General features: G+C 40.6%; 1 protein-coding gene across 3 annotated transcripts in view; it reads left to right on the forward strand.

The window, feature by feature from the left end:
• Nucleotides 1–13,527, forward strand: part of srgap1a (SLIT-ROBO Rho GTPase activating protein 1a) — a 96,328-nt gene that overhangs the window by 71,979 nt on the left and 10,822 nt on the right. For all 3 annotated transcript variants that reach the window (XM_059334541.1, XM_059334542.1, XM_059334543.1), the window contains exons 13-19: nucleotides 387–447; nucleotides 1,165–1,242; nucleotides 1,393–1,527; nucleotides 4,195–4,300; nucleotides 5,691–5,915; nucleotides 7,521–7,600; nucleotides 13,088–13,268. In XM_059334541.1, the coding sequence (XP_059190524.1) occupies nucleotides 387–447; nucleotides 1,165–1,242; nucleotides 1,393–1,527; nucleotides 4,195–4,300; nucleotides 5,691–5,915; nucleotides 7,521–7,600; nucleotides 13,088–13,268 (866 nt within the window). The remainder of the gene's footprint in view (nucleotides 1–386; nucleotides 448–1,164; nucleotides 1,243–1,392; nucleotides 1,528–4,194; nucleotides 4,301–5,690; nucleotides 5,916–7,520; nucleotides 7,601–13,087; nucleotides 13,269–13,527) is intronic.

Raw genomic sequence — 13,527 nt, forward strand, 5'->3', positions numbered from 1 at the left:
GCAACAGATACATCCTGCTCATTGTGCCTATAAATATATTGGACTTTCTTTATAAAATGATTGAAAATCATTTACATTTAAATGTTATCTTAAATTTACTTATACTGGTTTTGCTTGTTAAAAAGTGAATTGCAGAACTGTTTTCTTACTATGTATCTAGTCTACTTTGATATATCTTTGTCACTGAATATATTTAATGCATTCACGTTTTTTTAAAAGTAATATGTTGCATTATATATGTATTATTAACAGTTATTAATATATTCAAATTCTAGTATCTGTCGGGCTCTAGCTTTTGTACAAGTATGTGTATATATAAAAGAAAAGGAAAAGGCAAATGATACATGATGTGACATTGCACGTTTTTGTTTACTTTGCCTTCAAAGGACTCTGGACAAGCTATCCCTCGTGTGGTTGAAAGCTGTATTCGCTACATAAATTTGTATGGTGAGTTGGATGTTGTGGACAATTTTTCGGTTATGCATTGATGACTGTATTTGTATTTTCTTTGATGAATTCTTCTCATAAACAAACTGTGAAAAGTTATTTCCAGGCATTAAATGTTTTGGGTGTGTACATAGTTTTTCATGTTGGGGTTTCAGTGTGTTCAGTCATGGGAGAATGCAGATTCCATCCTGTTTACAGCGGTGCAGCCTTCTTACACCCAGTTTCCCAAAGATACCATGAGACAGACAGACAGACAGACAGACAGGCAGCTTAGCCTGACACAACTGATGACTTACGATATTGGTTTTAAACCAGATTGAAAAAGACACTGTGAAAGAACGTTGAGCATTAAGATGTGACAGCAGAGAGAGTTTGTGGTTTGCAGGCTCGTGGGCTGCTTCTTATTCTCCAGCAGCCAACTGATGACGTACAAATCTAAGAGACAAACGGCAGACTAATCATGCTTCCTCCTGACCTTTGACCTCTCCCCTTATTAAGTCCTAATCCCAGCTGGAAGACACTTTAGTGAAGCTTGATTGCGGCCTCCTGGACTCATTAATTATCTTTAATTAGAAAAGTGAAGGGGCTTAACGAACAGGATGTGCCTTTTAGGTCCAACTAAAGTAGGCTTTATTTGCTGAGTGAGGGAGTTTCTCTCTGTGAGTGGACTTTACCCTCTGTTCCTCCTTCTTCCTTACACTCTGTCGCTCTGTGCAGGCCTTCAACATCAAGGAATATTTCGTGTTTCTGGGTCCCAGCTGGAAGTCAATGACATCAAGAACTCATTCGAAAGAGGTACATGATGACTCATTTTCACACTTTTATTTTTGACCATGTTTAGCCAGTGGGTTTTGGAGTTGTTAATTAGGTATATTTCACATACATCATGTGCATTTTTAATAATTAAGGCTGTCCAGCTGACCTGCTCGCTTCTCTGTGTCTTAGGAAACGACCCCCTGACGGATGATGAGAACAATCATGACATCAACTCGGTGGCTGGTGTTCTCAAACTTTACTTCCGTGGTCTGGAGAACCCTCTCTTCCCCAAAGAGAGGTTCAATGATCTGCTGTCCTGCATCAGTAAGAACTTCCACATTATTTCTATGTATCATTTGTTTTATTCTGAGTGCATCTGCAAGTATCTGTGGATCATGGCATAACAACACAGTATTTTTATCTTGATTTTTTTATATTAAAATTGACAGTTAAAATACCACAATATATTAAAAAAAGAATTGCAGTCCGACCCTGCAGGTGCACATCTCTTCCTCCTCGACTACCTGTCAGACTCGACAACTTGCACCACACACATGCAGTGATGCAGTGAAAGAGAGTTTACTTTTTTTTAACTCATTTTATAACTCACTTTCTTTTGTTCAAACTGGAATTATAGTTTTCTTTGTTTTTATTTGTTTTCAAAAGGGAGACTTTCACACTTGCATTAAAATAAGTTGCTTCAAGTTTCAGTTATAACAAAGCAATTCTTCAACCAATATCTGTTTTCATTCCTTTAAGGGCCATTGTAACTGATGATGATAATGATAATAATAATAATAAGAAGAAGAACAATAATGTTATAGTGTATACTTTGAAACTGTAATATTTTTCCCGAGATGGTTATTGTTACATCAATATCTAATATCATCGTAACCTTACACACGTGTCCTTCTCCCTACGCCATGTTTTATACCCCAGATTATTCTGACATTAGACCAGCTCTGATGGACTCTGCATTGCACACTGTGTGGGCCTTTTCAAAAACCTTTAAACTGGGCCCACTGTGTGGGCCTTTTCAAAAGCCTTTAAAAAAACATCTATAAATTTACAACAAAGTAAAAAATAAAAAAATACACAGTACACAATGGTCAGGAAGCAGTGTGAGGCAGTACAGATTTGTTTATATAAGATTGTCTGATAATTGTTAATGCTTGCTAATGTTTCTATTATGTGTTTGAAGTACTGTCTCAAGTCTTTGGTTCTGTTTTTTTTTGGGACTATAGTATCTATAGTAATAGTCTTATTAGCTAGCATCATTGGCATCATTCACACAGTGTGTATCTCATCAAATACAGTCCTCAGATGAAACAGTATAATTAACTGTCTGTTAAAGTGTTTTTGGCGCAGAATGTCTCCAACTTCTCCTTGTCTGTGACTTTGTGTTGATACTGCTCTGTGGTATTTGCTCGAGGACTGAGAAGGATATTATCTGTCATGAGTGGCACAAAGCTGGCCACGCTTACAGGATCGCAGTGGAATGTTAAATGTCCGCAGCACTGAGTGGCGTCTGATTCCAGAGCTGAATCTGCACTGAAGTCCTCATAAGACTAGTCACATTGTCATTTTGCAGTGAGTCAGTTCACAGATCAGTTAGCTCTTTGTGTGGCTTTTCTGATCTTTTAAGACATTACATTGAGGGCTTTAGGCTCTGTTAAAGAACAATTGAACACGTACAGAGTCACATGGGCACATCGTGTGCTGTAATGCAGCCTGCAGCTTTGTGTGTGTTTGTGTTTTTATGTCCATGCAGGCTTTTGTGTACTTGTATTAAGTGTGCAAAGTGTGTCTGTGCGTGTTTCCTGGGTGTACTTTTACACATTTGTGCAGGATGAGTGATGGGGATTCCCTGTTTACATTCCCCAGCTCAACATGCCAGTGATTGCAGTGTGGGCTGAACGCCCAGCAGACTCCATATTAAAAACCCTCTGCTTATTCCATATGGAGCAGCTCAGACCAGCTACAAGATCACTTTTCCATTTAACTGCACTCACTTGACAGTGTTTTTTTTTTTTTTTTCTTTCACCAAAGCGACATACTGCAGCAACTGATATCTTTCATTTGGGACTTTGCAGCAAGCAGGGATGTTCTCACATGTGTTTGTAGGTGATGTATAAGCGTACATCGGAGTAGGTCTTTAAATAGTTGCTTCTGAAGAGCTCAGGAACCTTGCAGAATCCTAGTTAGGTATTCATGAAAAATGAAATACATCACAAATATCCCAGGAGCCCAAATCCCAGATGACACAGAGTGGCTGGAGGGTGACAGAGCTATTTTTAGCAGCCAGCAGAGCCCCAGCTCAGCCAAATAAAATAGGCTGCTTCAAGTGCCACAGCGGAACAAATGAGATAGTAATGAAAGACACAAAGGTTGGCAGTCTACCATGTTGATAAACGAGAGAGATTGAAAATGCTTTTTTTTTTAAGTTATGATAATCTTCCTGCAATAAATGTGTTTGAGAAAAACTTACTCTTGCAGGGAAAAAAGTGAAATAATAGAGAGCTGGGCCAAATGGTTTAAGGAGGATGTTGTTTTCATTTAGAGCAGGAAAAACTACTCGGTGTCCCCATCATCAGGTGGAAACAAAGAGTGCTGACTTCCTTCTCCTCTTCCTCTTCCTCTTCCTCTCTGGTGTCAGCAGGGAAAGACAGGCTGAGTTGGGGTCACCACCACAGAGCTGATAAATTTGCAGTGCCCTCTACACACACACACACACACACACACACACACACACATTTCACACATCACTGCATTAGTAAATCTTTGCTGGCCCCCCAGAGACTTACAGTAATTCTGATAAGTAATTGGCTCAGCTTCAATAAGCTCTTGTATTTCAATGCCGGGGCGTGGTGTGGTGACAACCAGTGTATGAAAACAAAGCATTAATTTAACAATATTTTTCGTCTTTTATTACCATATTTTATTGTATTAACATAATACTCCTTCTGACCTTTTTTGTTGTTGTTGTTCTAGGAATAGAGAACCTGTATGAGAGAGCGCTGTACATCCGCAAGATCCTCCTGACCATTCCCAGATCAGTCCTCATCGTCATGCGCTACCTCTTCGCCTTCCTCAACCAGTAAGTGTTTAGTCAAGTCAAGTCAAGTCAAGTCAAACTTTATTTATAGAGCACGTTTAAAACAACCGGGGTTGACCATAGTGCTGTACAGATATCACAGTTGCAGGAAATACGGTAAAAACTAAAATACATAAACACAGTGCAACAATAGAATAAAATAAATTAAAATATAATAAAATAAATTAAACATTTTAATAAAATTTTAGTTTTTGCAAGATGTCCACTTAAACTTGATTAAAAGCCAGGGAGAAAAAGTGTGTTTTTAAGGAGGATTTGAGACACTAGCCACTAAATATATCCTGTAACTCAATACATAAGGATTGCCCCCTCTTTATGAGATGTTATTCCCGATTAAAGGAATAGTTAGGATAGGTGCTTATACATAGTTAGTGTTAGAGCAAAATATATTTTAGCCACCGAAAAAAAAAGGCCCAGACAGCCTTTTCCAATGAGGGAATTGAAGCTGTTATCTATCTTGTCTTCAAAGCCACCAAACTCCATTGACAAAAACAGTAATTTAACCCTGCAAAACACTGGAGTTGCTGGTCTACTGCTGCCTCAGTCAGTTAGTTTGTTTGTGTTAACAGAATCAAAGGATGATAAATAAACTCTAAAGTACTAATGCTTATTGGACTCATAGGTAGAATAAAAAATGTAGGAAAACAAACATTTAAAGTACATATTTTTGCTAATTCACATAACATTTCTAAAATGTTATTACTATTAGTGTTATTATGATGGTTGTTTAGTACTTAAATGGGACTATGTTTAAAAAAAACTATGTTAAATATGTTGGTAGGGTAAGGGTTAAGAGCATCCATTGTTTGTTTGTCACTTTACTTGCTCGAAGATTGATACTACTTAATTGGAAACAAAAGACAGCCCTAACTTATTCAGATCTTATGACAGATGTTATGAGACATTTAGAGCTGGAGAAAATCAGATCTGATCATTTTAACTACAACACAAGTTTTAGAGGTGCTCTTAACCCCCACTAGAATGAAATAACTTTTTATTTAACCTTTTTTTTTAATTGTATTTACTTTGTATTTTATTTATTTAATTTTTAATTTGTCTTTTTTTTTTCCCCGAACGTATATGTCTGGGTATATTAATATATATAAGTACAATCTTGTTTCTTAAAGTAACCCTTTTATCTGTTTTTTCATACTGAGATATATTAGTTAATATAATTTAAACGACACTTATATGTGATTGTGTACGTGTAAATGTGTATTGTGGATGTGTGACTGTTAAGTTTTATGTTCAAAATGAGAAAATTAATAAAGAGAGTTGAGAAAAAAAAAAAAAAAAAAAACAGCATCCATTGTTGTCAGTCACCTGAAATACTCCTTGTCCCTGTCTCTCCATTCCTACCTCCTCTCTCCAGCCTGTCCCAGTACAGTGACGAGAACATGATGGACCCGTACAACCTGGCCATATGCTTCGGCCCCACGCTCATGCCCACACCAGACACCCAGGACCAGGTCTCCTGCCAGGCCCACGTCAACGAGATCATCAAGACCATCATCATCCACCATGAAACCATCTTTCCTGATGCCAAAGAACTGGACGGGCCCATCTATGAGAAGTGTATGGCTGGAGGAGACTATTGGTGAGAAGCGACGCATTTATGGACCTGCACTTATATAGCGCTTTTCTAGTCGCTTTGCGACCACTCAAAGTGCTTTACACTGCGCTCATTCACCCTTTCACACACTCATTCATACTGGTGGCAGAGGCTACCCTAAATGGTCCCACCTGCCACCATTGGGAATTCATTCACACACCGATGAACATCAGCATCGGGAGCAATTTGGGGTTCAGTATCTTGCTCAAGAATACTTCGACATGTAGGCTGCGACGGTCAGGGATCAAACCACCAACCCTTCGGATGGGGGCCAACCAACTCTACCAACTGAGCCACAGCCGCCCCTATTTATATTTGATGCATTAAGTAATTATTCATGGTTCAGTATCTTGTTTGACAGACTCAAAGCAACTTTTGATATTTGAGCTTCAAGACACGCACTGTCTAGCGACGAGGCCACCCTGTCACAGGTGTCTGAAGGTCAAGCTGTAGGTTATCCAGATTAAAAGGAGAGATGGAAAGCATTCTGATGAGCTCACTTCATGCAGCTGCACACATCTCCTAAATGACATGTAGGTTTTTTAGTTGGAGCAGAACATAGGCACGCAGCCAAACCTCCTTTATTAGAGCCTCACTCAACATGCAGGTATGCGTGCAGTCTCACGCTGCAGCTGTGTCAGTAGCATGTCAGTGGAGTTGATATGAGTAATTACATTCACCAATTATGCGCCTGTGGTTAAAGAACATGACAAGGTAGAGCATGTTTGACTTTACATGCTGGACTCTTTTCTAGGTGAGACAGACTGAAACAATCACTTTAATTACCGCGATCACGGCAGGAGGGAAGAGAAAGGTCACCTGGCAGAGACGGGGCGATTAGGTGAAATGCGGCACATGCTGCAGTCAAACAGATCAAACATGAGGCCCTTTGCTCGCCCCACATCTGTAAGCAGTGCTTATCACTTGCTTCTTCCCCTCTTTATCAGTCTCTTTCTCCTTTTCCACGACCCACATCACCACTAGCTGACAGGGACTTATCCCTGGCGAGAGCTAATCACCCGTCTCAGTACGACCATGCCCCCCTGGCTACGCACATGAGGCCCTGGGGAGATTTGTTGTCTTGGCTGCCTCCCTTTCTTGCAGGAGAGGAGGAGGCTGGTGACATGCTAGCATGGGAGAAAACACTCAGTTCCTGGCAGCGGTAATGTGTGTGTGTGTGTGTGTGTCTGTGTGTGTGTGTGGGGGGGGGGCATTACCGCCAGCTCTCTCAGCACGATGCCAGAAGAAGGACCATTTAGAAAAAGAGGCCCAGCCACAGATAGAGGATCTAAGCCTCTCGCAGAATAATGACCGCTATTTGAACTTCCTCTCGGTCTTATTAATTGTAAAAGCCTCCCTTCCTCCTTGTCATCTTCACTGGAATGAGATTTGACTGTTGGGAATGAGGAAAGGTCTAATGTTGCAAACTGAATTAGGAGATAAAGTCTTTGAAAAACTTTCATTTCTTTAAATAAAAAAAGAAGATAAGGAAAATGTTCTGGCTCTTTTGTCTGTTTTGAAGCTGCCCATTGAGCCCTCACCCTGCCTCAGCTGTGACATTGACAGTTTATGCATGTTGTCCCCCGACAGTGAGAGCCCATACAGCGAGCATGGAGCCCTGGAGGAAGTAGAAAACGAGGGAGGGACGGAGACACACACCAGTGAGGACGGTGAGTAACTATATAAACATACATGTAGGACATGAAAGAAGAAAGGAGGCGGAGTTGCATTGCTTTGGAACAGCTGGTGGTGATGTACTGTCGCACTGCCGTTAAAGGTGACCTGGATTTTGAACTGTTGTTAGTCTCCATCCAAATTATCTGCAGAGTGAGTTTACATGCACTATCTTTGTTATTGTTTACATCTTATCCTTAACCTGCTGCAGGCGTGAGTGACACCATTCACTCTGTCATCACTAAACTACAGACGCAACTCCCAAAAGCTTTCTAGTTAAATAATAGCTATATATCCAGAGAGGAAAGATAAGATAAGATAAGATAAGACTTTATTTATCCCACAGTGGGGAAATTTAGATGTCACAGCAGCTCAAGATACAGACACATCGATATATGAACAGAATAAGAATATAAAAAAAAGACATATATATATATATATATATATATATATATATATATATATACATACATTCTATACACATTTTATATATACATTTCAGCTATTTCGCATTTATTCTTAATATATATTTTTTGTGTGTGTTCCTTGAAAGTACTTTGCATTTTACAGATATTGCACATTGGAGAAAATATATTTAAGCATGTTAAATAGGTTAAATAAGTTGTTGAATGTAGCAGTATGAACTTCAATGAATAAATATATTTAAGTACCGAATATGCAGAGATATAGGCAGTATAATATAAGTGGTATATGACGAAAGTCTCAGTCAGTTGTCAGCAAGTGTAGACTGGCCCTTTTTATCAATTACATTTGTAAAGCTGATCTACATCAGTGTTATTTAGTGTTCTTGACGTGTTCTTGTAGTTGGTTTAATAAAACTGAAAAAACAATTCCCTGTTTTTTCTTTTAACATAATGATGTCTGAACCAAACCGTTAGTTACACCCAGTAACAGTTTCACTGATTGAACATTACATGAATTAAACTCAACTTTCAGTCCACAACACACACTGATATAGCAAAGTGCTGTACTCTCCTACCCATATGCCATGGCCATATTGAAACTTTCCCTTGTGTCCGTGGTGCTGTGAGGCTTCAATCCAGCTCTCTGCAGCTAATCCTGCCTTTCAGCCCGTTAAATGCAGTAACCTTGAAGGGCCAGGGAACTGGGCTCACAGTGATGGGCGGCCATTCATATTCTAATGATTTCCTATTCCTTTGGGGCCTCAGGACACTTCCACATCCCCCTTTTACAAATTGCAGGGTGGTCTACATCCAACTGGATACCTTTTGGAGAATAATCTAATAAGGGTCACAGTCTTGGGTTAAATTTTCAATTCCCTTTTTTCCCCTCTAATTTATAAAAGAAAAGCAAATGTATGGAGTGTGCGTCAAAAGTGTCAGGTTTTAATAGCTTTCCAAATATTATAGCGTCTGTGTTTTCTCTACATTAAACTACATTTCCATGTGTCCAAGAGAAATATGAAGAAATGAAAAAAAAACACCAGGCTCTTGTAGACACTGGAGGATACAATAGACTTCTCTCAGACATGGCAGCGTACTGTGCATTTGTGTGATCATACATGCGGTCCTTTGTTTGAGTGAAATTAATACCAGTTGGTCTGGTCCAAATCAAATACTGAGTAAGTTAGTTGAAACCAGAATATCAGCCGGGGTCAGACATTGCTGTTAAAAGCAGAAAAAGACAATAAAGCTTCCCGCTCATTAAAAAGTGATAAATATCCGCGACGGAGAGCCGGCCAGATGTAGACAGTGTGAGCCAAAAAAGAGTCAACCTATTGTTGAGCTTCATATCTTACCTTAGTAACAGACTTCCCTAGACCTGTTTCCATGGTGACAACTGCCCCAATCCTGTCTCCTTTTCACACCCAGAGATGATTTTAGGGGCTCCCTGTCACCATTCGTCATCAGTCTCCATAGAGAAAAAGTCTGGAAATACAATATGATAGATCTCCTCTCATTACATCCGCTGTTAATCACTCTGCTTCCAAATTGAACTCATCATCTGGATGTCCTTTATAAATAAAAAGGACATCTGATTAGACGAGGAAACTTCTCTGTGAGGATTCCCACTGTACAGTGAAACACAGATGGCAGCTATCAACCCTTTGAGTAATTAACGGAAGATTATGTTTTCCAGAAATCCCTTGCTACCATGGTTTTGTTCCAAAAGCTTGTCTGAGCGGACCGGGAGGATGTCCTCGCTGATTTGAGTCCCTCCCTGCAGAGTCTTGAACTGTGGTCAAGTTATTGTCGTCAGTTATTTTTAAATCCCCATGACCTCATTTGGATATCAGACACAAAAGCGTTCCTCTTTTCCTGTTTGGTTACCAGGGCTAAATTCTGCAGACTGAAATAGTTATACTGTATGTTTACTGTCTTTTCAAGGTTCAAAGTGTGTTTGCCATCAAAGTAAGTGAACACGAGGAACAGAGAGAGAGGACTAAAAGCCATTCCACATGTGGGTCTGAGTAGATGTCCGGAAATGATCATGTCTCACTGGCGGGGCCCCCCCTGTTGTGTGTTAGAGCTCATTAGCTCAGATAGATGATCTGGACTGGCCAGATTTACACAGAGCACACAGAAAGTGATTGTTGCTATAATCTGGAGGTGAGGAGAAAAATGTTTTGTCATGGAAGTTGTTTTATAAAGCTTCGCCCCAGTTTGTGCCTCTTATGTATTACTATTACATTGGAGATGAAGAGCTAACAATCTGAGTTACCAAATAATAAATGTAAGTCAGACATTCATGGTGCCCAGAGGATGAAGCATGCAGACTTTTGTGGTCTTCTGACTCTTGCTCTAGTGCTAAACAGATCAAAGTTTTTGCTTACTCTGGGAAATTTGGCAAATTTGTATATTCATGTCCCCCTCAGGATGAACTGTAGCAGCTTTGATCATTAATTTCCTCATCATATAGCACCATCATCTGGCCAAAATGTCATTGGCCATATATGGTGGTTTATGACCAAAATAATAAACTTTTCAAAACTAAAGATATCCTTTAGTTTAAGGTAATGGTCCGTTTAATCTTGGTGCAGATCAGTGGCGTCATATCCCCTTAGCACATGTGTCAGTATTGCAGTTGTCTGCCAGAAGCTTTCAGAAATTGTCTTTTTATTCATTTTTTAGACACATATACAACACACCAAAGAGCCTCAGAGAAAAATAGTTTTTCCTGAAGCTGCTCTATTCAGCGTTTTTACCATTTTTAATTACCTAGTCGGTTTGTTTTTGAGATGAGAAAACTTCCACGGATAATTCTGCAAAATCCTAACTGGGACAGGCTGCCTGTAATGACAGCAAGGGTGATGAAGACAATAATTCCCATGATCCCACACTATGTCAACAAACTCTATGTTTTGTCATTGTTGTCATCAGCATGTTGTTATTGCACCTCATCTTATTTCTGCTCCGGGCTGACACACATGACAGTCTCCTGGGCCGTGGCTGTCATGCCTGGAGATTAACGGTCTCGTTTTGGAGTGGCACTTCTCGCACACCATCGATACATTGATGTTCTATGTGCTGGTCAATTCGCTACAAGGTCAAAGGTGAACTAACTGGTTCATTGATTATATATCACTTCGTAGGATGTCCTTGTTGTCAAGAGCCCAAGGCACATACTGTATATTGTTAAAGAGCAATGTATTTTACTGTGCAGGGAGGGTCATCACTTTTCCCCATAAAGAGCTGCGTCTAACCCACTTTCAGTCCATCCAATGGGAAGTCTCCTGCTCTGTTTGTTGCAGCAAGAACCTGATATTTGTATCTGGAAAAATGGTAAAAAGGAGAGAAAAAGGAGCAGAAAAGTGTCTTATCCCCTCTCCTGTTGTATTGATCCAAACCATCTCTCCTATTTCTATGTATGAACATGAATGTAGAGCAACATCCACCCTGACTCTGCTCCACTGGCTTGTGTAAGACATCTGACAGTTCCTATGTTACACCACAGGCCCCCAGCTCTCACGGTTCAACATTTCTTCAACTCCGGTCGCAGTGTGAGGGTGCGTGCGTGCGTGCGTGCATGCGTGTAACCTCGGGTGGTTGGGTCTGAAGCGATTCTCAGTTATAATTGCACAACATGACAGAGGGGATCCTTTACCACACTGAGATTTGAGTTTATGGCCTGCTGCTCTCAGCTGCAGCCACGTCACTGCAGTGCGTGTATGTGCCTTGGATAAACATTTGCAGACCGGAGGACAGACAGACAGATGGATAGATGGATGGATAGGTCGAAGTGAGAGAAAGAGATGGAGAAAATGGAGTGGAAGAGAAATCCCCTGCACCGATAAGGGCTCCGTCAACTTTATTAACAGCCTTGTCCACTGCAGTGCAGCCCACTTAATTCAGACAGTAAATTCCTGCCTGTCACATTTTATTGGAGCCACGTCACATCCACCCTGTCAATACTGACAGCCAAGTGAAGCAAGGAAGGTGGCAAGTTAAAGGTTGGAGAAAAAAATAGGATGGAAGTAGATGAGATCGAATAGGACACTGAGAGAACTGCTCAGAATCACGCTTGTATTTCCTCTCTCACACGGCCTTTCTGCACATCTGAGAATTACTTTAAAGCTCCTGTGAAAGACATACCATGATGGCTTTTCACAGCCGATACAAGCTTCAGCCATTTACTCTGCTCCTTGTGTATACAGAGAATTTGTGTTAGGGTGAGGCTACGTCTGTCCAGGGGGTCTGTCTGACTCCAAGTGAGATGGGAGGAGGGCAGAGGTAGGAGTGAGGGAGGAATAAAGAAGCTATTTTTAGACCTGTGTTGCTGTAGTGCATGCACATCGGCTCAGAGACGTGCACCTTTTGAACAGGAGAGTAGCTGTTGTCGAAAACACAGACGTTTTCTTCAGGATCAAGTTAAGACAGATATTTTGTGATTTCAAAAACAAAGGGCTTGAAGAGAGTAATCAATTTGAGTAAATTAAAATAACTTCTCTGTCTACCACTGATTATTACTGTCTGTAATAACTTTTTCAGGTCTTTCCCATGTTTATTTCTCATGTCACTGATCCAGGGCTCTACTTGTACAGTTATTGAATACTTATCAACCCAGTCTAATGACCCATACAGTGGCTGACATGCCCCTGAGTCATATAGATCTCCTCTCACCAGCTTCTATAAATACCCTGCTTAAGCTCCTCGGGCCTGTTGTTGTCCCGGCCTGGCGTTGTAGAGCCGGGTTACTATTGACTACAACTAAAATAACCAACTGGCTCGGCACACTTGAACTACACTCATTCAGACTGTCACACATGAGCATCCTTGTGCACAAACGTGCCAGTATTAAACCTGACTAGACTCTCAGGCATGTGAGCCAGCATGTGTTTAAAGTGCATGTGTTGTCGATCGGATTAAGATTTTTATTTCATAGGACTGCGCCGCGTGTATCCGTCATTAAAAATGTCTGCACATGCGATAATAGCCGTCTCTACTTGATGTCTGTGCCCTGTCTGACATATCTGACCTGTCTAATCCTCTCTCTGTTGACAGAGGGCGAGCCCATTGAAGCCATTGCCAAGTTTGACTACGTTGGGCGCTCCTCCCGAGAGTTGTCCTTCAAGAAGGGCGCCTCCCTGCTGCTGTATCAGCGGGCGTCAGAAGACTGGTGGGAGGGACGCCACAACGGCATCGATGGCCTGGTGCCACACCAGTATATTGTGGTCCAAGACATGTGAGTGCTTTTCATTGATCATCATTTAAGACATGACCAAATAATGCATCAGTGTATCTATCCAATCAGCACCAAGCTTATGAAAGCATGATTTCAGGCTGAACAATAACAGATGCATTATTAACAATATAGGAATTCAAGAAAATGATTAATATGCATCATACATGTTAAATGCAAGCAAAGAAGCAGCGCCATGTACAAAGGTTGCATGTAAAGTGGATAATAACCAATCAGATCACCTCTAACATCTGAGTCTCTT

The sequence above is a fragment of the Centropristis striata genome, chromosome 6 (genome assembly GCF_030273125.1).
Source record: "Centropristis striata isolate RG_2023a ecotype Rhode Island chromosome 6, C.striata_1.0, whole genome shotgun sequence".
In the NCBI taxonomy this organism is placed as follows: Eukaryota; Metazoa; Chordata; class Actinopteri; order Perciformes; family Serranidae; genus Centropristis; species Centropristis striata.